Genomic DNA, 25,114 nt, shown 5'->3' with positions numbered 1-25,114 from the left:
CTTTCATGAAAACCAAAATAAAATAAAAACATGAATTTTGTAGTGCTCAGGAAATGAGAAAAGTCAGATGACCATCTCTGAAGGAACTAATGTTTGCACCAGTTTAGTGAATGGCTGGTAAAAGTAACCAGACCTAGACCATATCCTGAATGTTAGGAATTCTGCGCGTTCACAGAAACCAAGCTTTCCCACTCACCCACACACGGAAACGCAAACCGCCTGCCCTCCCCCAGAAACTCTGTCAGTGGAAGGAAACGTCCCTCCCTGCCGCTCTGGCCCACCTTGCCAGAGCGTGACAAGGGCATTTGGCTGAACTGAACTTTGTAATAAAATTGGCTGTGAAGAACATGGTTTTATGCTGTGAGCTCCAGTTGCTGACAAAGCAGCAGTTCTTAAAAGAAATAAATGTTACATAAATTGGAATTTTGTTAACTCTTTGCTTTAAAGGACATTAGGATAACAGATTTATTCACATGAAGAGATTTATTTTATTCTTCTCAATTCTCATGTCCTATACAAACTCTGTCACTTCCACAGCAAGATCTGGACACTTTTTAATACTGTACTGAATAGTACATATTCTGAATTTATAAAATTAACCAAAATAAAAGTGACTTGACAGTGGGGAGAATTCAGTTAGGCATGTAAAACCACCCTGGTTATTGTATAAAAAATATTAAAACTTATTTTTAAAAAGGGGGAAAAACAAGTTTTATGGAGAATTATTATGATAGCTTTAACTTTTTAATGGTCATAATAAATGCACACAATTCTGTATCTCAGTGATGACTACTTTCCAATATTCCTTCACTGAATCATGCTTGTCACTTTGGTCAGATTAAGGAAAATCAGGCAGTTTTCAGTGGACAGATTTGATTTTTGGACTCGACAGGACTGGAAAATTAGTAAGGATCCATGGTTGTCTGAATCTGGACGTTATGAAATGAGGACAAGGTATACATGGTACTTACATCAACAATCATACGGACGGTGGGCAATGTGGCAGTGAGGTTCTGAGCGTGAGGAGGTCGGACAGTCACAGGTATGCACCCCGCGTACAGGCAGCCGTAGAATGCAGCAATTAACTCAATGCCTGCAAGACAGAGCTGCTCAGCTGCCCAGCACTGCGAAACTAAAACGCAGGTCTTCCCAAACCAGTTTATTAAACCATGGGCCACATGGGTTATTTAGACTGTAATTTAACAGAGACACTAGCAGAAGAAAATTTTGAAATTAAAAGGAATAGAAGGAAAAGGAGGAAGCATATAAAACAACTTAAAAAAAAAAAAAAGAGAAGCCAAAAATCAGTAAGAAGAAAGGAAGTCAAAAGTGAAGAAAACTCTTGAAAGATACCTGAAGTAGGTATTTTTAAAGCATTTCTTGATGTCACTTGGGAGATTTAACTGAGGAAATCAGGGATGTTAAGTTTGGTAAATAAAAGAATGGGGAAAGGACAGATTAGGATACCCACGCTTTCCCTAAATATATAGCAGGCCACTATGCAGCGGTCAGGGGGGTGGGAATCTGAGAACCCCCCAGAATTTATTTATTAAAAACTGTGAATTCTTACACATTTAAACTTCAGTGTCCTTCAGAGCACTCTCCATTTGATGCACTACATCTATAAGGATTTTTTCCCCACTGCTCAATACAGTTTTAGAACTAGTTGTGATGCCTTTTAGTGCATATGCCATTTTTTGTTTCACCTCTTCCATACTGGCATAACTTTCTCTTTGAGGACTTTTTTCATCCAGGGAAACAAACAAAAAACAGTCACTTGGGGCAAGATCACTTGAATAGGGAGGGTGCAGTATGGGGGTCATGTTGGTTTTGGTCAAAAACTGCCAAACACTCAGCACAGTGTGGGCAGGTGTGCTTGTAAATCACCTGTCATGAAATGGGCAAATGTGTTAAATGAGCCTTCAAAAAAATTCACCAAAGCCAAATTCAAATGTAGCCTCTCACAATGACAGCCATTACAGTGATGCAGGTGGGTTCCTAGAACACTCGACTGGGAGGAAAGCCTGTTCTATACTAGGGGTCCCCCCTCATAGGTGAAGAGTGATTCCATTTCTTACACAAAGCTCCATCATTGGGTACAAGTTTTAGGGAGGCAAAGTGTGTCTCAACGTGAAGAAGATGACATAACTGGGACTTGGTGGGTGGCCCCCTCAGGAAGGAGTGTCCTGCTCCATCACCATGCCATGAACTGGCAGACAGAAGACAGTATCACAGGAATACCCTAGGAGAGACTCCTTCACCAGATGACCTTCTAAGAAAACTTAAAAAAAAAATCCTCATCTGAGGACATTATTTTTTTTCAATGCTTTTAAAGAGAGAGGAAAGGGCTGAGGGAGAGACAAAGAAAAACAGCAGTAGAGTGAGAGGGAGAAAGAGAAACATTGACTGGCTGCCTCCCACATACACTACAACTGGAATCAAACGCAACCTTTCGGTAGATGGGATGACACTCCAACCAACCAAGCCACACCAGCCAGGGCCTAAGAAATCTTAGGATCGATGTAAATAAAATAACATAGTAATCACAGAGCAAAGTGAAATAAGGAGCATGGAAGAGCAAAGAAGGCTGGATATCTGAGTGGGTTAGGTGGTAGAAGAATAAACACAGGAAGAACTCAAGTATTTCAACGAAAAGTTTTTGAATATTTATATCAAACTGTCATCAAATAGTTCTGAGTCCCTCTTACTATGAAGACAAGGTTGTTGAATTAAATTACAGCATGGAAGATGAATGAAGCAATAATTGAGGAATACTATACATCAATCATGATATGAAGAATTTTAAAGTCAAAAGAGCTCACGGACAACTTTCTTTTGGAAACTGGGTAAAATGGTCTCATTTCTGGACACTCCTAGAAACAAAGCATCTCAAAAGTTAGGAAGTCTTCATTTATTCGATATTTACCACAGGCACTATGCTTAGGTAATGGAGATACAAGAGTGAATACAAGAGACTGGGTCCCAGATGAGCCATCATGCTGCACAACTCCAGGGGTGAGGCTTGCTTCACACCTTAGCCTATGTGCAGGGTCCTTCTGGCACTGGGAGGTGCACAGCCTACATGGACATACATGGTGGCCCTGAGTTCCTGTTCTCTTACAGTGTGTAGTCTAGTAATGGAGCTTAAGTCCAGTCTATCAACTCAGCACTTACCAGGTGGATAGAGCAACACCACATTGTCGCCTGCGTTTAGATGTCCCTTGTCGCCAAGAACTGATGCAATCCTTTCTGCTCGCTTATGAAGCTGAAGGCAGCTTGCTGTGCACACTGTAGTGCCCTTTAAACAGCAGGAAGTAGAGCCCATTAAGAAAGTAAAGCAGAAACCACAGACAATTTGACATTATGCAATACCTAAAAGGCTTGTCCCTTAGTAGATTATTTTTAGCTAGTTACCAATTCCAGTGAAAATTCTCTTACTGCCAAAAGACCTTTGTGGTATTCCTTTTTTCAAAGGTATTTAGGGTATATCAACATTAAATTAAATCAAACATATGTACTAATAGTCTTTCTTATTTAAAATAGCTTTAAAAATACATAGGGACTTAAAATATATAAATGAGGAAATAAGAGTAAAGGGAGAATAAAAGAAATAACAGTAGGTTAAGGGCAGGAGTGAGGTCAGGACAAATAAATGCTGGTCATGTGGTCACATGGCTTTGCTGGGCATTAAGCACATATTTGGCTCTGACAGCAAAGATGGAAATAAAACAGTAATAATTACTGATAATCTGCTAATAATAAAGACTAGCAGATTAGAAAATGGCCGACTATTCCTGATCCTGAGAATAATTTCTCCTGTGGGTGTCCATAAATACCCTTATCATCAATTCAAATTTCACCAAGCTGTTTTTTTTTTTTTACTGATTTGAGAGAGGAAGGGGGAGGGAGGGTGGGATTGAGGGGGAGAGAGAGAGACAGAAAGACAGACATCGATTTGTTGGTCCACTCATTTATGCAATCATTGGTTTATTTTTGTATGTGCTCTTACTGGGGATTGAACCTGCAACCTTGGTGTATTGGGATGATGCTCAAAGCAACTGAGCAACCCAGCTAGGGCTGAGCTGGGCTTTTTTAACCCCCTTTCTCTTGTAAAAACATTTTAACAAATGGGAAAGTGCATAGAGTATAAATGTACAGCTTAATTTAAGAAACTGTAAAGCAAGCATCCATGTAAGAATAAGCATGACATGAAAAAAGACCACTGCCAACAACTCAAAAGCACCCCCACGAGCCACCCCAGGCCAGCCTTCTCTTCCCTCCACAGGAAACCACTGTCTTGCCTTTTTAGTGTTAACTGCTGTTCATAAATCGCTTGTGAAATTTTGAATTTTATATAAAGGGAATTGTACTGTTTATACTTTTGTGCTTTGCTTCTTTCTCTCAATATTATCTTAAGAGACTTCTAGGCTACAGTGCCTAGATGTAGTTCACTCATTTTTGTTGCTGTACACTTAGTTGTATGAACACACAACCAGTTTTTCATCCATTCTACTGTTGACAGACTTCATTCTCGCACAAAACTCTGGTGCATAAATATAAGAGGTTTGGCCAGCTGCGGACCTAGAAATGGAAATGCCGCGTCAGTGTTTGCGCCCATCTCCAACTGTAGTGCATATGCCAAACTGTTCTTTGTTGTGCCAATACCACGGCGTCTTAATCACTGTATTATCTAAAAAAATCTCATGATTAAAAATGTTTTACTGAATGGCTTTTAAAAATAAGTTTTTAATTTCAGTAATACAAAACAGAACATGTTCCATATAGAAAATTTAGAAAATATAAATATATAAGATGTAGCCACTATTAATATTTTGATATATATTCTCCTATTTTTAAAAAAATACCTATTATATATAAATTCACAAGCAAAATTTAAAAACAGTATCACATCATACTATCTCCCAGAGGCGGTGCAGTGCCTCGGTTAAGAATGAGGCTCTGAAGACGATCTGTGTTCAACTGAAAGAGCCGATTTCCTGCCCTTCCTCTTACCAACCCCATGACCTGAGGCAAGCTATTTTATGTCTCTCTGTCCAGTTTCCTCAACCTCGAAATGAACTATGAAATATAAAGCACCCAGAACAAGGTCTTCAATAAGTACTCAATTATTATTAAAGTTTATATCCACTCTTTTCCTATTTACACATTATGAATATTTTCTGGGTCATCAAATTTTTCTTCAATAATATTGTTTTGAATTGCTATGTAGTATTTCATCATGTTTATATACCACAATTTATTTAGTTAATTGTCTATCTGTTGGACATTAGGGTTTTAACATTAAAATAAACATCTCTTTGGCAAAAGTTGAGTTAAATTCATAAGATTATTTCTTAGATTCTTCTTTTTGGTCCATGGTAAGTAAAAAAGAAATTTCTAGGCATGAGGGAACAAGGCTATATGGTTACTAAACTTTCTGATAGACTGGCCAAATCCAGGGTAAAATGTTAGAATATACAGAAAAATAAATGAACTACGTGTCCTTTAGCCATTCATGTACATAATGTCTTTAACCAAGACACAAATTTAAACTTATACTCACTAACAAGTATCTGGGCTACGAATTTCACAGGGCTCTACCTTTAACTGTAGCAAGGCTTGGAAGTCAAATGTGAAGTGCGCTGGCATTTACTGAAATGGAAGGGTCCAAATGAGGACAGGTGGAGCAAAGGTGTCCCAAGGTTTGCACTAGACAGCAGTCATTCTTAAGGTTTTTAATGACTTTTCACTAAGACGCACAGCATATTTTTCTCGTTAAGTTCTATCACTGACATAAATTCTGAAAAGGGTGTGTGTGTGTGTGTGTGTGTGTGTGTAAAATATATTAGAATCTTGGGAGGGGGTGAGGGCAGGGCATACCGCCCCATGGGTGGGAAATACTGTTATATGCCATGGTCACAGTACTTTTAGCCTCCGACTCAGCAACTAAACCAAACAGATCTCAGCAGACTCCCACAGGATACTTAAAAAAGTCAATGTTCTCCATGATTAGAAAGCGATAGTTAAATGCACTCTTAAATAATTTTCAATTTGCTTTTTATCTATTAGCAATAAATCATTTAAGTATGTACCAACAATAACTCCAGTTTTTAAACTGTTGATCCAGGCCTGACCTGGTAGCTCAGTTGGTTAGAGCATTGTCCCGATATGCCAAGGCTGTGGGTTCAATCCCTGGTCAGGGCACATACAAGATCAACCAATGAATGTATAAATGAGTGGAATAACAAATTGGTGTTTCCCTCTCTCTCCTTACTCATTCTTCTCTCTAAAATAAAAAGTAAATAAAGAAATAAATAAAAGAAGGGCAAATCCAAAGCCACTTTCTTCCTGGTAGAAAGCAAAGAATTAAGTCAAACTAGGTAAAAAATTACACGACATAACGAATTCTATCCATCTGCAGATCTATGTAATTGGCTTGCTGGCTCCACTATTCCTAATGGAACTAAATAAAGATGACCTGGCGGTAACACAAGTATTAAATAACTTGCACTGCAGGAGGTCTCATTTCAACCTTGAATAATTGCCCAATTTATCCTCATATGTCACAACAATGAGAAAGCAGTAACTCCTTCCTCAGAGTTGGCAACAGAAATGGTCAGATTAGAGAGAGAGATCAAGAGTATCTAAGATACTCCCACAACATTCAGCTGATTTGATATACGAGTGAATTTTTCATACCTTTGCATTTAACAGCATGAAGAGTACATGGTCAGGAGTTGCCTGGGCTCGCCACTGTAGTATCTCTGCCAGAAACTGGTGCTGCAATCACAAAGCAGAAAGAAAGAATCAGGGTTGGCAACTTTTAAAAAGCTGGATAACACATCTTCCATCTGCTACATGAAGTTTAAGTTCTGTCCTTACTTGTTGGTAAAGATCAACACTTCTGGAACACTTACCTTCCTTACCAAATCATTCTCCTCAATTTGCCCGAGATCCCTTCCTGCAGCTTGTGCTATCCGCTTTCCTGCAACCAGGTTCCCAACCATCACAGAAGCAGGGCCTACACCTGTAAGTAAAGGCAAAATTCAACCCTCTGGAGATGGTAATTCAAGCTGTATACCTGAAAGTGTTTTCAGATTGACCAGAACTGGTTCAAACAGATTATGCATTCTTCTAGGCACCAGAAACACAGGAGCGAACAAGACAAAGCGTTTGAATTCTAGTGGGGAAAGGCAACCAATAAGCACATACACAAATAAATAAAAACCAAAGTAGGACCACAGGAAAGATGGAAAACAGGAGGTGGAGGGCAGCAGGTGGGTTCCTATGGCTTGGGTATAGGGAAGTTTTCACTGTGAGGAGGTTGGTTACATCTGCTCCAATCATAATACCACCCTGAAAGTGAGCTTAACAGTGGTCCAGGAAGAAATCTTTCTCCAATGACTGAAAGTGAGCTCATCAAAAACATGAGAAGGGCTTTATTAAAAGTGAATAATGACATCCAGGTTGTAGGACATTCTGTAAGATAATTGGCCTGGACTCTTCCAAAATATTCATGTCTTGAAGATAAAATAAGGCTGGGAGCTTCTAAATTAAAGGACATGTCAGCCAAATGGAAATCATGATCTTGAGTGGATAATGACTTTTGAAAAAATCATCTATAACAAACAAATGGACAAATATGAAGATGGCCTGTGTACTATTAGATGAAAGTTATTATATTAAGGTTAAATTTCTTTTTTTTTAATGAAAGAAAAAGAGAAGAATGGAATATTAGCCAATTTTATTTTCCTTGTGTTTATCTCTTCAAACTCTGAATCAACCACTTTTAGTTAATTTAATTTATTGTAAATTAATGACAGTTTAAGTTCTACACAGCATTTTTTCTTCTCTTTTTATTAATCATTGTTTAGTTACAGCCGTCCTCATTCTCCCCCATTACTCTCCCCAACCCTCCCCTCCCCCATCTTCCACATTCAATCCTGCCCCCAACCTGCCCACTGCAGGCCTCCCCCATTTGTCTTTGTCCACGTGCCCTTTCACATGTAAAAATATGGAACGCTTCACGAATTTGCACATCATCCTTTTGCAGGGGCTACACTGATCTCTGTATTGTTCCTATTTTAGTTTATGTGCTGTTGAAGTGAGCACTGAGGTTAAATTTCTTAACAGGCTAATGGTATTGTGGTTGATTAGAAAAGTTTTGAGAGAATGTTTTTTATTCTTTGGAGAGATACTATTTCAGTATTGCTGAAATACTTAGGGGTGAAGTGTCATGATGTCTGCAATCTACTTGCAAAGAGTTCAGAAAGAAAAAAGATTAACAACTGGTGAATCTAGGAGAAAGTATATGGGTGCTCATTATGCTATTCTTTAAACTTTTCCATAGATTTGACATTTCAAAATAAAAAGGATGAACCTTCCCTCTCTCAAGAAAAAAAGTGCTGATGTTCTGTATGACTTTCTTGGTGGTCACATAAAGATTAAGACTCTACTACCCTGACTGGTGTGACTCAGTGGATTGAGCACCAGCCTCTAAACCAAAAAGCCACTGGTTCGATTCCCAGTCAGGGCACATTTCTGGGTTGTTTTTTTTTTTTCAAAAATTTTTATTTATCTTTAGAGGGGAAGGAGAGAGGGAGAGAAACATCAATGTATGGTTGCCTCTAGTGCATCCCCTGCAGGGAACTGGTTTGCAGGGAACCTGCCTGCAACCCAGGCATGTGCCCTGACTGGGAATCGAACCACGATCCTCTGGTTCACAGGCCCGTGCTCAATCCACTGAGCTATACCAGCCAGGGCACATTTCTGGGTTTTGGGCCAGGTCCTCCAGTGTGGGGTGTGCAAAAGGCCTCTTGCAGTGCAGGAGAGATTGATGTTTCATCAAACACATATTGATGTTTCTCTCCCTCTTTCTCCCTTCCCTCTCTCTAAAAATAAGTAAATAAAAGCTTTAAAAAAAGATTAATATTCTACCAACTCAAACTAATAAGATAACAATACAGCTGAGTCCTATAAGACGGCTGAGTTTTGAGTAATTTTGATGTTATACTTAAATTAATATTAAATATCTTTTATTGCCAAAAGCTGTTGGTCTTGAATATATTGAAGCATCTCAAAGAAAGTCACTTAAATCATAAATCACTTTTAAAAAATTGGGGAAGCTGAGTAAAGGGGGAAAAGGAAATTCTTTGCACTATTTGGCAACTTTTTGTGTAAAATTATTTCAAAATAAAACATTAAAATAAAAAAAAATCAAATAAAAATTCAAAAAGGGTAAAGTGCCCCAACACTGACTGCTGAACTTTTAGTTTACGAAGTGCCTTACTGAAATTTTAAGTGTAATATGCAAAATTCCTTTCTAAGAAACTGCATAGTAAGTTACAGATGTATCATGTTGGAGAGGCTTTTATACAGGCGAGACTCTATATTTGACTGTATAAGCTGTCGAATCCTGAATTCACACTATAAAATAAAAGTGTCACATTTTAAAAAGTGAATTTTCCAGAGTAGTTTAAAACAACAAAAATAATTCAGCAGCAACTTCCTCAGGTCCCTCTATGCATATTTCTGAGTCCATGGGTCACAAAGCGTGAAAAATAACCAAAAGTAGTAACACTAGGCTGCCACTTGCTATACCTGGAAACATGTCTTTCTTCCATGAAACTCTGCACGTCTCCTGTGGCAAAGACCACCAGTCATTAGCCCCAACACCTATTCTCCTCTACCTAAATAACAGAACCCCCAGTTTGTAGCTGGGCAAATGCCTGAAATAAAGACTATAGTCTTCAGCATGGACAATAATATGAAAGAGGAAATAATATATGCAATTTTTATTTATTTTTACTTTTTAAAAAGATTTTATTTATTTTAGAGAGATGGGGAAGGGAGGGAGAAAGAGAGGAACTGAAACATTAATGTTGGTTGCCTCTAGCAGCACATCCCATACTGGGGATCTGGTCTGCAACCCAGGCATGTGCCCTGACTGGGAATCAAACCAGCAATGCTTTGGTTTGTAGGCTTGCACTCAATCCACTGAGCTACACCAGCCAGGGTGACTGCATTATTTTCTTATAATTTTTCCTTTCCTCTCTGTCCTTGCTGTGAGTACACGGGAGGAGTATACCTATCTGCTCCACTGACTTATTTGGGACAATGAAATATTAGAAGGCATGACAGAAACAGAAGTTTTATACATGCTTGTGTGGTTTGGCCTGGCTTCTTGATTTTGCCATCTGCTCTGAGAAAAATATAGCCCAGGTAGTTGCTGGTTCCATGATGAGGAGACACACGGAACGGTTCTAACCCAGCCTATAGCCTGGAGCCAAGCCAAAGCCCAGCTGACCCCAGCTAAGTCCATAGATCCACATCCCATATGTGAAAAATAAATGCTTCTTATTTTAAGCCCTGAACTTTAGACTTATTTGATGTGCAGCATATCTATAACGGTTGGCTGAAACAATGAGAGAACAAAAAGGTAGGAAATCAGAACCATGACTGAGGGGCTACCATCCTAGTCCTGGACTGCTGTTCTTTTACCTGAGAAATTGATAAATTGTCTCTTGTTTATCTTGCTGTTATGTTTTTCTGAAACTTGAAGCCAGAATCAGTCCTAATACATTCCCATTCTTTGGACAATAGCTCTAGTAGGCAATGAGATTTTCCCCCCTTGAGTGGCTTAACACTTTTTCCACCTTCCTTTCCCTTTCTTCCTTTTTTTTTGTTTTTTAAAACTCATGCCTACCCATCTCCACTTTCTGTATTCTACTTAAAGCCCAACCTGTCATGTAATCCTCATATCATCTCTACCTTATGATTTTCAAGCTGCTCTGGTCTGACCCATATGTACCCACTGAGATCTTAGCAGGTAACCACAACAGACTGCAGAAACACAGAATCCAAGCCTTATGCTTTCTTTCGTCAGGCAGGTGGATGTTATATGCCTATATGGGCTTAGGAATAAATCTTTTAAATAGGCTTTATCATTTAATAAAATTAGATAAAATCTGGCTAGCAAAAGCAAAGCACCTACTATGTCTTTAAGTAGCATCTTTTAAGCACTACTATGACATGAAAGTTTTGTTAAAGGAATCCTAGATTAAATGCTATTTTTAAAGGATTTTATAGGATCATACGAAAAATGAATGTGGGACTTCAGTGGTAACAGGATTTGAGATGGAGAAGGACTGTGTTTTATAAATCTGTCAGACACTTAGGTAGGCAGGTAAAATGAAGATACCTTTTTTTTCTTAAGATATTTCTTTTTATATATTCTTAATTAGTAACATATAGACCTCTTGATTTTAACTGTTCCTTTAGAATACTGGGCTCCATAAACTCTTTTTCCACTGGTAGAAATTGATAAATATCACATACGCTTTAGCTCTACACACACTATTACTAAGATAAGGTTAGCTGGTGAGCTGACAATAACATCTAGATAAACAGCCATGATATGATTTTAGCCACCAGACCACTGAAGTAGTAACTACTGCAGAGCAGAGTATATTAACATAACATCCCGATAAAAATATCTTAGAGAGCCAGAGACTTACCTATATTTTATTATTGTACATTCATGTTTACTCTTCAGTAAAAGCTACCTTACAGAAATGCAATTAAATGCCAAGCTTCCCTTTCCCTTCCTAACCTTCCCACGTTTATCTCCTTTTCCCAACACAGTTGCAGGCTGAGGTGCTGATGTACACGGTGTGTGTGTGGCGGCTGCAAGATCTGAAAAGGTCAGATGCTGGCTCTCATGTGGGGCAGACAGGAAACAAGAAGCCTCTCATTAACTTCTCAATTAATTGAAAAAACATTGATAAAACGGAATGATTTCATGTTGGATTGAACTGACAGTTTAACATGACTGACCATCAATCAATTACTCCTGCCTTTAGCCTCCTAATTCAGTGCTATACCCTAGGATTGCTAACACATTAGGCAAAAGGGTAAAACTGAGAATTTATTTTGTTTTTCTTTTCCATACGGCAACTCACATACTCTTATTTGCATCTTGATGTCATAGGAATATGGCAAATGCCAAATATGCTATTTATCTCTGCTTACAATCCAACAAATTTCTTATTTTTAATAAAATTAAGACTTTTACTTGAAATAAAGAAGTATTAAATTTAATCACTGAAGAAGTGAACAGTTAGAAACTACCATGATTGATAGAGATACATGCTTATAATCCAGCAAATTTCTGAATCAAATATCTTTCCCCTCAGAGGTGTTACAGGCCCAAATCAAGCCTCTACTGCTAAAAAGGAATGCAGGGGACTCTAGATAAGACAGTCCCTACAGAAAGGCAGTATAACTTAGTGATTCAGAGTGTGGATTTCAGAGTCACAACTGGTGTGACTCTCATCTCTGCCACTGGCTAGCTGCATGACTTTGAGCACAATTCTTAACTTTCCTGAACTTTACTTTCCACAGCTAGGGGCAAAATTTCAGGATCATATTTGTAAAACTTAAAAATTAGCTAATAAGCCCTGGCTGGTGTAGCTCAGTGGATTGAGCACAGGCCTGCAAACCAGACAATCGCGGTTCAATCCCAGTCAGGGCACATGCCTGGGTTGCAGGCTGATTCCCTGCAGGCCAGTTCCCAGCAGGGGACCCATGAAAGGCAACCATACATTGATGTTTCTCTCCCTCTCTCCTTCCCTTCCCCTCTACAGATAAATAAATAAAATCTTTAAAAAAATTAGCTAATATTTGGCTTTTAGTAGGCACTGAATAAATAGTAGCTATTCTCATTATCAGAACCTTCCCTTACAGTACTCACTACAGTACTCCCACGCAAGTGGGATTCTGATCATCTTGACTCCAGATCATACATTCAGAGATTCAGAATTACTCAGGAGACTACCGGTCAAGATGGTAACATGGGCAGACACGGCTTACTTCTGCTCAACCACATCAAAATTACAACTAAAATATAGGACAACCATCACTCAGAACTGTTAGAAATAGAGTTGAATGGAAGTCTAACAACTATAGAATTAAAGAAAACACATTCATCCAGACTGAGCTGGCAAGCTGGTGTCACATCTGAGACTCCACCCACCCAACCTATGGGCCCACGTAAACTGCTTTTCTATATGAAGAACGGGTCTTGGCTCATGTTTCACAACTTCCTAAGTCCTCTAAAACAAGCAACAGCCAGCCTCAGTGAGCCCTAGGCCCAGCACTAACAGCAACTAGCCAAGATTCACAGCGTGGCTTTGCCTGGGAATCCCCAGTCCCAGCACAAGTAGCAGCCATCTCAGATTGCTTTATAGCTCAGGCAGGGTGGCCCCAGGCAAAACAAAGGTGGGGCTGACCTTGGCCTGCACCACCTGGGAAACCCCAAGGACAGCACACTCAGCGGACAGCTACAGACCACACTAGAGTACCACCACCCTGCCTCTGCATAGCTGCTCCTCCACAGAGGTCAGAGGTTGGTGGTAAGTCATCACAGCCAATCCTTGCAGTGGACTAGCATGAGTAAATCCCTCCCACTGACCTGACAACAGCAACCAAGGCTCAACTACTGGAGGAGGCTATACTCTGCCCACACAAAGAACGTACCCTGAGTACCCAGCCTGGGTGATAGGGCAGGCTGGGCCACTGGACCCTAAGGACACCTACTATGTTAGGCCATACAACCAAGACATGGAGTCAAAGCAGCTCTACATAATACATAAAAACAAACACAGAGAAGCTGCCAAAATGAGGAGACAAAGAAACGTGGCCCAAATGAAAGAACAGATCAAAATTCTAAAAACAGAGCTAAATGAAATGGAGGTAAGCAATCTATTGCATGCAGCATCCAAAACACTGCTTAGAAGGATGCTGAAGGAACTTAGTGAGGACCTCAGCATCATAAAAAAGATCCAGTCAGAAATGAAGGATACACTAATTGAAAGAAAGAACAATTTACAAGGAATCAATGCAGAGCGGATAAAGCTGAGAATCAAATCAATGATTTGGAACAAAAGGAAGTAAAAAACAAACACTGCAGAAAAACAAGAAAAAATCCAAAAAAATGAAGACAGTATAAACAGCCTCTGGGACAACTTCAAGAGGTCCAACATTCACATCACAGGGATGCCACAAGAAGAGAAAAAGCAAGAAATTGGGAATTCATTTTTAAAAATAATGAAAGAAAACTTCCCTGATTTGATGAAGAAAATAGACATGCAAGACCAGGAAGCACAGAGAGTCCCAAACAAGATGGATTGCAAAGAGGCCCACTCCAAGACACAGCATAATTGAAGTGCCAAAGGTTAAAGATAAAGATAGAATCTTAAAAGCAGCAAGAGAAAAGAAGTTAGTTACCTAGAGGGGAATTCCCATAAAATCAAAAGCCTAGAAGGGATTGGCGAGAAACATTCAAAGTGATGATGAAAAGCAGGGAGCTATAGCCAAGATTGCTCTACCCAGCAAAGCTACCATTAGGATCAAAGTGCAGATGAAGAGTTTCCTAGACAAGAAAAAACTAAAGGAGTTCATCATCACCAAACCATTATTATATATTTAAGAAAAAGAAGAAGATAAAAAAATGGCAAAATGGCAAAACAATAAAATGGCAAAAATACATACCTATCAACAATTGAATCCAAAAAACAAATTAAGCAAACAAGAACAGAGTCAGAATCATGGATGGATATGGAGAGCATTTTGGTGGTTGCTAGATTACAGAGGTGAGGGGATTAAGAAGTACAAATAGATAGTTACAGAATAGCCATGGGAATGTACAGTACAGTATAGGAAATGGAGTAGCCAAAGAATTTATCTGCATGACCCGTGAACATGAACAATGGGAGGGATTGCGTGAGGGAGTAGGGGGTGCTGGGTGGAGGGGGCAAAGGGGTAAAAACCAGGACAACTGTAATAACATTATCAATAAAATATAATTTTAAAAAATTTAAAAAGAAAAAAAGAATTACTCAGAAGGGGGAACCAATAATAAACTCAGGGAAGCCTATTCTACAGAGTCCCAGCCCTCCCTGTTTTCTGTCACTTAATAACTATTCTTATGTTACTTATCTTTGGAAAGACTAATTCTAGAGAAATAATCATGCTGAAGGAACTCAGTTTCTTGAATTTATAATTTTAATATTACCTTTTCAAAGCCAGCATATTACCTGGTTGTTTTTGCCGGGGTTTTGGCAAATTGGTCACGCATGTATGTGGGCACATGAGGATATTGCATGGATGTAGAGATCCTTCCAGAAAGAGATGTTTTGTTTGAGATATATGAATCCCTCCTAGTGGAGTTTTTGGCAAAGTATTGGCAGGCACCAGGGCAAGACAATAAACCCCGACTTGATGAATGCTATCGATTGCCTAGAAAAATAAAAAGAAAAGTATTCAGTGAGATTAACTTTACTATATTTGACATCATCCTAACATAATTCATTATTCTGCTCCAGGATTTTTCTTTCTCTATCCATTCTATTCTAGGTCTAGAATCTGGTAGGTTATTAAGATCCCATAGGTCCTGATGTACCCAATCCTGTCAGTGATGGTAGAGGTCAACAGAAGGGGGAAGATGCAAACTAACTGGACAGAGGTGAACTTGCAAGCCTCAATACAGTCCCTCTTGAGTGATACTGTAAGAAATTTCTTTTGGTTCTTTTAATATTTTGGCTGCCCAATATGAATCAATTAAACTGAGTTAAACGTATTTTTTAGAGATTTTATTGATTTATCTTTAGAGGGGAAGAGAAGGAGAAAGGAAGAGAAATATCAATGTATGGTTGCCTCTCGTATATTCCCTGCTGGGAACTGGCCTGCAACCCAGGCGTGTGCCCTGACTGGGAATCGAACTGTGGTTGTTTGGTTCGCAGGCCTGCACTCAATCCACTGAGCTACACCAGCCAGGGCTGAGTTAAAAGTATTTTTATGATGAACCCAACAGAAGCTCTTTACTTTGGCCCCTGCTTTAAGTAGTTCACCAAGAGAGCAGGAATCCCCTCTGCAAAACACCTGGGCAAGGCCCACTGCACACTGAGCACTGAGGGCCACCAGCCCCCCACGTGCGCCTCTGCCCCCCGTCACACACCTGTGTGCCTGGGAGCATCAGCTGTGCTTGCTTCTACACATTTTATGCCAGTTGTTATTGTTCACATAATTGAATTAATCATTAAATCAACTGATAAAATATGAATGCAAAACAACAGAAGAGAGTTATGCTTTAGAAAGACTCATTAAAGATGAGCTCCTAAAAAACTACTGTTGATAGGTATGGGCAAGTGAATCCTAAAAGGTAAAGGATTGTATGTTCCAGTACCTTTTCAAATACTTACATTTTTAATTACTTTTTTAAAGAGAACTTTTATAAGTTTATTTATGCCAAACTGATAACATATGCAGGGAGCAAGATCTCAAAAGCTCCACAGAGTAACAGTTCTGCAGTTTCTTTTATGCACTTGAAATTAAGAAGATGACAGGAAGATTACATGAAGGTTGTTTCAACCAGCTTTTAAAACGAACTGACCAACCAAACGTACCAGTTGAGAGGGTTCTACTGTATTACCCACAGGTCTTACTGAAAAGGAGACACAGCCTCAGAGGGAGAATGCAGCAATAGTCATGACAGACCAGTAAGGTCTTTCACTGACACCACTTCAAAGGGCAAGAGAATAACCCTGAAAATTAATACTCCTCATGCTATCCTACTAATCGGCTGAGACGACTGGGAAATGGCAAGTCCAGCAGAGTTCCTAAGTCTCTGGTATCTTAGAGTATACAGAAAGTTGGCAAATGACATGTAGCCTGGATTCCCTACTGAACACAGCATCTGGTTAAGTTGTCTACTGACCATTTTCCTTAGAACATGCTGAGTTAGGTATTTAGCTTCTTATACACAGACCTGGAATGAAACAATCTCAGGGCTCTACCTACCAGAATATATGGCATCTTTACTATTCTACTATGAATCCAAGGACTCCAAGCTGAGAAGCTACAGAGACTGGGAAATGAATACCCTCTTATTTCATGTCCAAATCAGACCCTGAATGACTTTTACAAGAATTCGGATTAGGCCCTGGCTGATGTAGCTGAGTGGATTGAGCGCAGGCCTGAGAACCAAAGGATCACGGTTCGATTCCCAGTCAGGGCACATGCCTGGGTTGCAGGCCAGTTCCCAGCAGGGAACACATGAGAGGCAACCATACATTGATATTTCTCTCCCTCTCTCCTTCCTTTCCCCTCTAAAGATAAATAAATAAAATCTTAAACAAACAAACAAAAGAATTTGGATTAGTAAATTAATACAGCATTTAATTCCTATACTTTTCCAGGGAAGAGTAACATACATCTTAAGGAACTTCAGTTTCCTGTGATGGCAAAAACATAATTTGCTATAAGATTCAACCATTATGCCTCAAAGTTCATTCTGAATGAAATAAGCAGTTTGTTTATTAGTTTGAAAATATGAACAGGATAAAAAATATTCTCTTTTCAGGCCTGATTCTTAGCCACCTTTCAGAGATCAACTCAGCCCCACCTTCTTCGCTGTCTTTTCTGACTAGTGTACCTTCAGTAGAGTCTTTTTGCTGACCATCCACTAGAAATAGCCTGTCTTATAGCAGCTGATAATGCAGAATCACAGGCCTGAGGACAGCAAGAAAGCTAAAAAGTCATCTAGTCCTGTCTCTCATCTCACACTTGCACCGTTTCTCCAACGTTACCACCGGCTGGCAGTTAATAAACCCAAATGCCCCAAGCAGACAAGCCGTAGATGTTGGTAACACTCCCGATGACATGTCATTGCTATGGTGAGGACAGTCCATGTTTCCTTTTACTGGAACATGTCAGTCCATGTCTCACAGTAGAACATAGACAGACCCTCCATCTATCCAACACACACTTACTGAGCCTGCCATGAAGATGTGCTGACAGAGCTAACAGGCTCTGGGGACCAAGCAGGGGATAAAAGAGAGAAAGTGTTGGCCTTTATAGGGCTTACAATATAGTAGATATAGAAAACAATAAATATAAACATATAAAGAGAATTTATTGCCCTGTGATAAACAGAAAAAGAGGGGACGGACAAAGAGTAAAAGGAAATGTTATTTAATATAGAGTGGGCCTCTCTAAACTCCTTATTGGTAATTATGCTTTTTTTAAAAAAAATATATATTTATTTATTTATCTTTTTTTAAAATTAATTTATTTTTTTAAATTGATTATGCTGTTACAGTTGTTCTATTCCCCCCTTCATTCCCCTCCACCCTGCCCCCCCAACCCCACCATTACCCCCCTTTAGTTTATGTCCATGTGTCTCAAGTCCTTTAGGTTCTATATTTCCCATGCTATTCTTGCCCCCCCCCATCTATTTTCTATCTACTGTCTATGCTACTTATTTTCTGTACCTTCTCCCCCCATCTCCTCCTCCCACTCCCCCTGTTGCTAACCCTCCTTGAGATCTTCATTTCTATATTTCCACTCCTGATCTAGCTGTTCTTTTAGTTTGCTTTCGTTTTAGGTGTGGTTGTTAATAACTGTGAGTTTGTTGTCCTTTCACTGTTCATGTTTCTTTATCTTCTTTTTCTTAGATAAGTCCCTTTAACATTTCATATAATAAGGGCTTGGTGATGATGAACTCCTTGAATTTGGTCTTATCTGAGAAGCACCTTATCTGTCCTTCCATTCTAAAGAGCAATTCATTGCTGGATTGCTCTATCCAGCAATCTTGGTTGTAGGTCTTTAGATTTCATGATTTGGAATATTTCTTTCCAGCCCCTTCTTGCCTGTAAGGTCTCTTTTGAGAAATCTGCTGACAGTCTGATGGGGACTCCTTTGTAGGTGATTGTCCCCTTAGCTCTTGCTGCTTCTAGGATTCTCTCCTTCATTTTAATTTTGGCTAATGTAATTATGATATGCCTTGGTGTGTTTCTTCTTGAGTCCAACTTTTTTGGTACTCTCTGGGCTTCTTGGATTTCTTGGAAGTCTATTTCCTTTGCCAGATTGGGGAAATTTTCTTTTATTATTTGTTCAAATAGTTTTTCCACTGGTGGTTGTGTCTTTCCCCCTTCTGGTACCCCTATAATTCGGATATTGGAGCGTTTAAAGATGTCCTGGAGGTTCCTAAGACTCTCCTCATTTCTTTGAATTCTTGCTCCTTGACTCTTTTCTGTTTGGCCATTATTTGGTTTCTTCTGGTCCACTCCATTGATTTGAGTCCCAGTTTCCTTTTCATCTCTATGGGTTTCCTGTGGAGTTCCATTCATTTCCCTTAATTTAGCCTTCATATGTTTCTCTAATTTGTGGCTATAATCAACCAGATCTGTGAGGAAGCTGATGACCAGTGTTTTAAACTGTGCGTCTGAGAGTTTTGCTATTTCTTCGTCGCTTAGATTTATCTCTGGGGCTTTGAGGTCTCCCTGCAACATTTTTGGTCTGTTCTGGCCCTTTAAATGTGAGAAACTGCTCCTTGGACTCCCAGGTCGCTGGGTTGTGACGCTGTATGTGGGGGCGTGGTCAGAGCGGGGAAATGGCGGCGCCCTCTATCGCCGCCGAGGCCGGTCCAACCACCCACTCCCTCGCCCGCGCGCAATTAGGCAACCGCAGTCAACTCGCTGCACCGCCTCCCCACTGTCTCCTCTGCAGTCGCTCACCCGGTGGGTTGCTCGGTCGCTCACTAGGGTCGCTCACTAGGTCCAATCCTGGGTTTGGAACCCGTGCATCTGGATTCGCGCGTCTGGATTCCGCGCCCGGGTCCGGGGTCCGACTGAGCCCTCCCTTGCAGCTCCTCACCAGACGCTGGTTTCGCCCCTTACCGGTGGGGCTGAAGAATTTGTTGTTAGCGGACTTCCGAAAAGTTCAGTTTTCCGTGTTCTGGTTGTGCTTTCTGATGCTAATATTTAGTTGTCCCTAAACTTGGTTGTGTGAGGAGGCACGGCACATCCACCTAAACCTCCATCTTGGCGGAAGTCTGGTAATTATGCTTATGATTATTTTTGCTATTAATAAATAATAATCACCATCATCACTTACTGAAATACAGGTACTAAAATATTTCAAGTAATTATCTAATTACTATGATTTAATCCTCCTAGTAGCTCTATAATATAAATAATTTTATGCCCCCTTTGCAGATTAGCAAACAAGCTCACTGAGGTTATGTAACGTGCCTAAAGGCACGTATGTGGTGGGGAGTGGAGCTGGGATTCAAAGTGTGATTCTACATGAAGACCAGGTAAGTGCCTTTCATCACTCGGGCCTGACTACTCTAGAAACATATCCCTCTTACTAAACCTGTATCCTTCTTTTTCCCTAGTGGTTTGTGTCACCTGGGTCTCCAACTCCACAGTAAGACCCCTGCAGAATAGAAACAGCACCCTCTGTTTTCTGGGACCCCCTGCACTCCAGGCGCCACTTGTAATGTGCCGTCAGACTGTAGCTCTTGACAAGCAGACTGGTGCTGTGAAAGATGTGCTCTGTATATGGACAGTTAACACTTTCATGAGGTGTAAACACTTAGGAACAAAAAAGTGAAAGAATTTGCTGAGGCAAGGTAATACAATTATTTTCGGCAACCTGAGCAGAAAAATACTACATGGTCCACAAGGAGAAATGATATCAATTATCTAATTTTGCTAATAGTACCCAGAATATTTAAGTAGTGATTGGCAAGAGAAAAAAATAAGGCAGCATAACTAGTCCATCAAGAAAATGCTAAGCAGTGGTTGCCGCCATCTCTAAAAACAAAGCCACCGGTCCCGATGAAGACACAAGGTGTGCTCACCTGCAGCACACGGCTCATCCACTGGAAACTGTCCTCCTCAGTAGCGTCAGGTCGTTGTTCCGCAACCACCACAATGCGCTCATCATAAAATACAGACACAGAAAACACAGCAATTCTAAGAGAGACAGATCAAACACATCAGGACTCCCTTCATGACTGGTCCTATGTGCTTTGCTCAGTCGGAATACAGAGAAGAGACAACCCCACCGCACTAGCCAAGAATGAGTATAGAAAAGAAAATGTACAATCATTACTATCAAAACAAGGACTTGAACCACATGTATTAAGCACCACTGTTGTAAATGTTGGGACTCAGTGATAAAAAAGACAAAGGCCCTGTCTTTGTGGGGTTTGCATGTCAAGAGACAGGACAAACAAATAAATATAAAATAATGTCACGTAATGTACACTAGGAGAAAACTACGGGAAGGTGAGAGGGTGGAGTGGTGTGCGGGGTGTACTATGAAGGCAGGTGGCTGGGGAAGCACCAGCCTGACGAGCGGACACTGGAGCAGAGACCTGAATGAAGTGAGGACGTGAGCCACGCGAAGATCTGGAGGAAGAGGTTTCCGGGCAGTAGGAACAGAAAGCGAAAAGGTTCTGAGGTAGGAACGAGCTTGGCAGGTTTGAGGAACAGCAAGAAGGCCAGTGTGCCTGGAGCAGAGTGGTGAAGCAGAGAGTGGTGGGGAGAGGTCAGAGCCAGGTCAGAGCCAGGCCAGGGCAGTCACAGCGGACCTGGTAGGCCAAGGCGCGAGGGATGTTTTGAGTGAGGTCTCCGCTCAAATGTCCCCTTACTGGCAATGCATTCCTAATCTGGCAAGCACACCCCCACCACTCTGTGTTTTTTCTGCATAGCATTTGTCATCCTCTCATGTTATCTATTTCCCTCTGTGGTTACTGTCTAGTAACCCCTAATGAGAATGTGAGCTTCAAATGGCTTATTTCGTTTAATACCACACCCTGAGCATCTACAATGGTGGCATACAGTTGGCACCCAATAAATATTTTTGAATGAATGCATAAAAAAATTCATTGCAGAGCTGCATGCATGACCATGTCCCTCCCTTCCTCTCACCCACACATATTTATTGAACACCTACTGTGTGCCAGGTGCTGTGCTGAGTGCTGGGGAAACAGCTGGGGCCAAAGACAGAAAAGTCCAGTGCCCGTGGAGTTTACATCTCATGGGAAGCTACACCATGACAAAAACCTACACATTTCAGGAACTGGTTCTCTATTGATTTATTTTTCTTCTTCAAAAGCTAAAGGGACACCAGGATTGCTTTAAAAACACATATCCATGATTGTAAACTACCAAATAGGACATCAATTACTCAAGTATGAACCAAATCTCTTTTCTTGAATTAATAAGGGAAGAACAAAGAATATCTAATTGATTTCATCCATGGAATTTAAAATTAGCACTTATGTACTAAGTGTCTATGCTAAAATAATATAATAATTTAGTTAGAGATGAGTAAGAGAAACAATTCTTGGATGCAAAACTCCAAAAGAGTAGCATCTACCTAATTAGACTGCATGGGACTACTATACTAAATGAATGTGTAGCAAGTTCAACACCTTAGGCTTCTCTTCAGGAATCAACAAATATTAATAATTAAAAGCTAAAATACAGGATATCATTGTCTTATGTCTCTCAATTATAGCCAAAAAAATCAGACATTTAAAGACAAATATTCAAAGTCTGGTTTCTGCTATGCTTTACCAAAATAACCTAATCACTGGAAAGAGAATCTCCAGAATACAACTCAAATCACCCAATAAGTATGTTTAGATTCCACTGAAAATATTAACATTTGAAGTGTGCACTACTCACCTTCCCCTGTAAACAGTCTTTATTGACTCAACAGCCAGTCCAGTAGCAACAATGTCGTCAGCATTATGTCTCCGACCACTAACCATCAGTAGCCCATCCATTTTTCCAACCACAAACACCAAGCTGCCCTGAAAAATAACAAGGATTTACCTTGATTTTCATAATTTAAGTAGCAAAAGAGACATTTTACTTCCTGTCTTGAAATAAACCTCATGAAAAATTTAAGAAAATAGTACCATACTTTATGGGTTCTAAGAAAGTGTTTACATCTCAGCATCTTGGAAATGGAAAAAAAAATCAGTGGCATCTTCTAATTAATGGGATCTTACAACGTATAAGAAGGAAATCTGTTCATATTTTTAAAAGATTTTATTTATTTTTAGAGGGAGGGGATTGGAGGGAGTAAGAGTGGGAGAGAAACATCAATGTGTGGTTGCCTTTAGTACGTCCCCTACTGAGATGCAACACAGGCATGTGCCCTGACTGGGAATCAAGCCGGTGATCCTTTGGTTTGCAGGCAGGAGCTCAAGCCACTTAGTCATACCAGCCATGGCTATTCTTTTTTTTTTTTTTTTTGAAAGAGGGGAAGTAGGAAGAAAGAGAGGGAGAGAGAAACATTATTGGTTGCCTCCCGTATGCGCCCTGACCAAGGACTGAACCTACAACCCAGGCATGTGCCTTACCAAGAATTGAACAGGTGACCCTCTGCTTTTCGAGACAATGCCCAATCAGTCAGGGTTGCGCAACACTGGTCAGGGCCCATTCATATTTATTCTTAGGGAGGAATTTTGGAAGAAAGCAACTAGGCTGGCACGCAAGCAGTTTATTTCTGCACCAATGATTATGTATCAGTTCATCTTCTCTACTTATTCATGGGATGGAGGCAGAGGAGGAAAATGTTAAGTCAATTAATAATGGAATTAGGAAGAGATAAAACTGTTAATGTGAGAAGGACTGTTTCACGTTTATAAGGGTGATGCTGTTTTCATCTGGCGAGATGACAAGCAGGCTACTAGAGAAAGGTGGAAGGAAGAGTGTAGGAGCCTCTCCTTTCCAGGAGGGTAACAGAGCTGCAGGAAGGTATGCTGTTAGTGCCCTGAAGCATCCCCACATAAATAATTTTATTTATTATTTCATCATTGTCAATCATTCTCCCAGACCCACTGGCAATAAATTCACTTTTCCATTCATTACAGAATTCCTGGATTTCTTGTACCATGTATATATATTCATTATCTAGCTACCTCCGTGTGAATGTCACTGTGTGATTTACTGAGCACAGTGTAGTGCCATACACTCCCTGGACTATGTCACACATAACCTCTAGTCTCAAGAAGCTAGTGGTCCATCCCAAGAGACAGAAGAGAATGAGTCCTCTCCAAGACAGTGTGAAAAATGCTACAGTCGAAATAAATAAAGAGAATGAGACAGTCACTGCTAGTGTCTCGTGCCCATTTCTTTCACAGTGACAGAATGACTGTAAAAACCATTTGACTGTAAAGATAATTTGCTGAAAAACATATTCCTTTTATCAAAGAATTTACCATCAGGCAAATTGTGTTGCTGATAATTTGTATAAAAATGCTTGTACCTATTTATTATGGTTTCCTTTTGCTATTAAAGAGGCTTTTTTTCAGTATACTTCTAACTTATTGAAACATATTAATCAAATCAAAGAAAGGTAGCAAGAATAACTGAAAAGAGTTTTGAAAATAAAAAATGTCTCAGTTTGGAGGAGTCGAATGAACTTGGGTAACGGAAGCAATAAACATTAATGCACTTGTGACATTCTTACAGGAACTGCTCTAAATGTAAGTGCAGCGGTCCTGCAGTCCTCGAACTCATCAGAATTTGTTCTGTTCTGTGAACTCAAGTCCACTATTTGAATAAGATGCACCAAAACAAACACGAAAGCATCACTTACTGGCCCTACAAACCCCAGCAATCCTGACCGGATGAATGGCACGTCCCCAACAGGAGAGCCCGCAGAATTCACTGGAATCACCTAAAAGACAGAAAAAAGAAAGTGAGAATCAGATTTTGTTCTTATTTGAGAATCTCTCATGCATGTGAGATCTCTTGACTCATACATACAGGGTTCTCATACATATGTATATATTAAGTTTGCTACCTTCTCTTGTAAAAAAAAGTATTTGATTCTTTTAAAGTCTTTAAGTCTTAAACAAATTATATGCCACAAGAAACACATAGTAAAATTATATAAATAGTGAATACAGGAATCCTAACCCTCCTGAAGAGATAACAATCATTTACAATACATTGTTTATTTCTCTGGACCTTTTTTACATGCATGTATTAGCATATCAAGATTTTTCTTTTTTTGATTTGATAGACAGACACTGATTTGTTGTTGCACTTATTTTTGCATACAGTGGTTGATTCTTGCATGTGTCCTGACCAGGGAATGAACCTGCAACCTTGGTGTACTGGGACAACACTCTAATCAACTGAGCTATGCAGGTGGGGCTAAGACTTTTTTTTTAAAGGAATCATATTTATCTACTGCTTTGCAACTTGCTTTTCACATGATGTATCTTGGATACCTTTACAAG

The 25,114-nt window shown here is 39.9% G+C and overlaps 1 protein-coding gene and 1 non-coding gene across 3 annotated transcripts in view; both read right to left on the bottom strand.

The window, feature by feature from the left end:
• DIP2B (disco interacting protein 2 homolog B) overlaps nucleotides 1–25,114 on the bottom strand; it is a 226,388-nt gene that overhangs the window by 20,392 nt on the left and 180,882 nt on the right. For both annotated transcript variants that reach the window (XM_037136676.2, XM_037136683.2), the window contains exons 20-27: nucleotides 24,466–24,546; nucleotides 22,542–22,669; nucleotides 20,705–20,819; nucleotides 15,096–15,297; nucleotides 6,918–7,027; nucleotides 6,700–6,780; nucleotides 3,175–3,298; nucleotides 972–1,093 (exon numbers count right to left, since the gene is read on the bottom strand). In XM_037136676.2, the coding sequence (XP_036992571.2) occupies nucleotides 972–1,093; nucleotides 3,175–3,298; nucleotides 6,700–6,780; nucleotides 6,918–7,027; nucleotides 15,096–15,297; nucleotides 20,705–20,819; nucleotides 22,542–22,669; nucleotides 24,466–24,546 (963 nt within the window). The remainder of the gene's footprint in view (nucleotides 1–971; nucleotides 1,094–3,174; nucleotides 3,299–6,699; nucleotides 6,781–6,917; nucleotides 7,028–15,095; nucleotides 15,298–20,704; nucleotides 20,820–22,541; nucleotides 22,670–24,465; nucleotides 24,547–25,114) is intronic.
• On the bottom strand, nucleotides 8,009–8,112 carry LOC119043542 (U6 spliceosomal RNA). The gene has a single exon (XR_005081433.2). It is a non-coding gene; the product is annotated as a U6 spliceosomal RNA (small nuclear RNA).

The sequence above is a fragment of the Artibeus jamaicensis genome, unplaced genomic scaffold, assembly GCF_021234435.1.
Source record: "Artibeus jamaicensis isolate MK-2021 breed Jamaican fruit bat unplaced genomic scaffold, CSHL_Jam_final contig_233, whole genome shotgun sequence".
Classification (NCBI taxonomy): Eukaryota; Metazoa; Chordata; class Mammalia; order Chiroptera; family Phyllostomidae; genus Artibeus; species Artibeus jamaicensis.
This window is presented reverse-complemented; position numbering and strand designations above follow the sequence as displayed.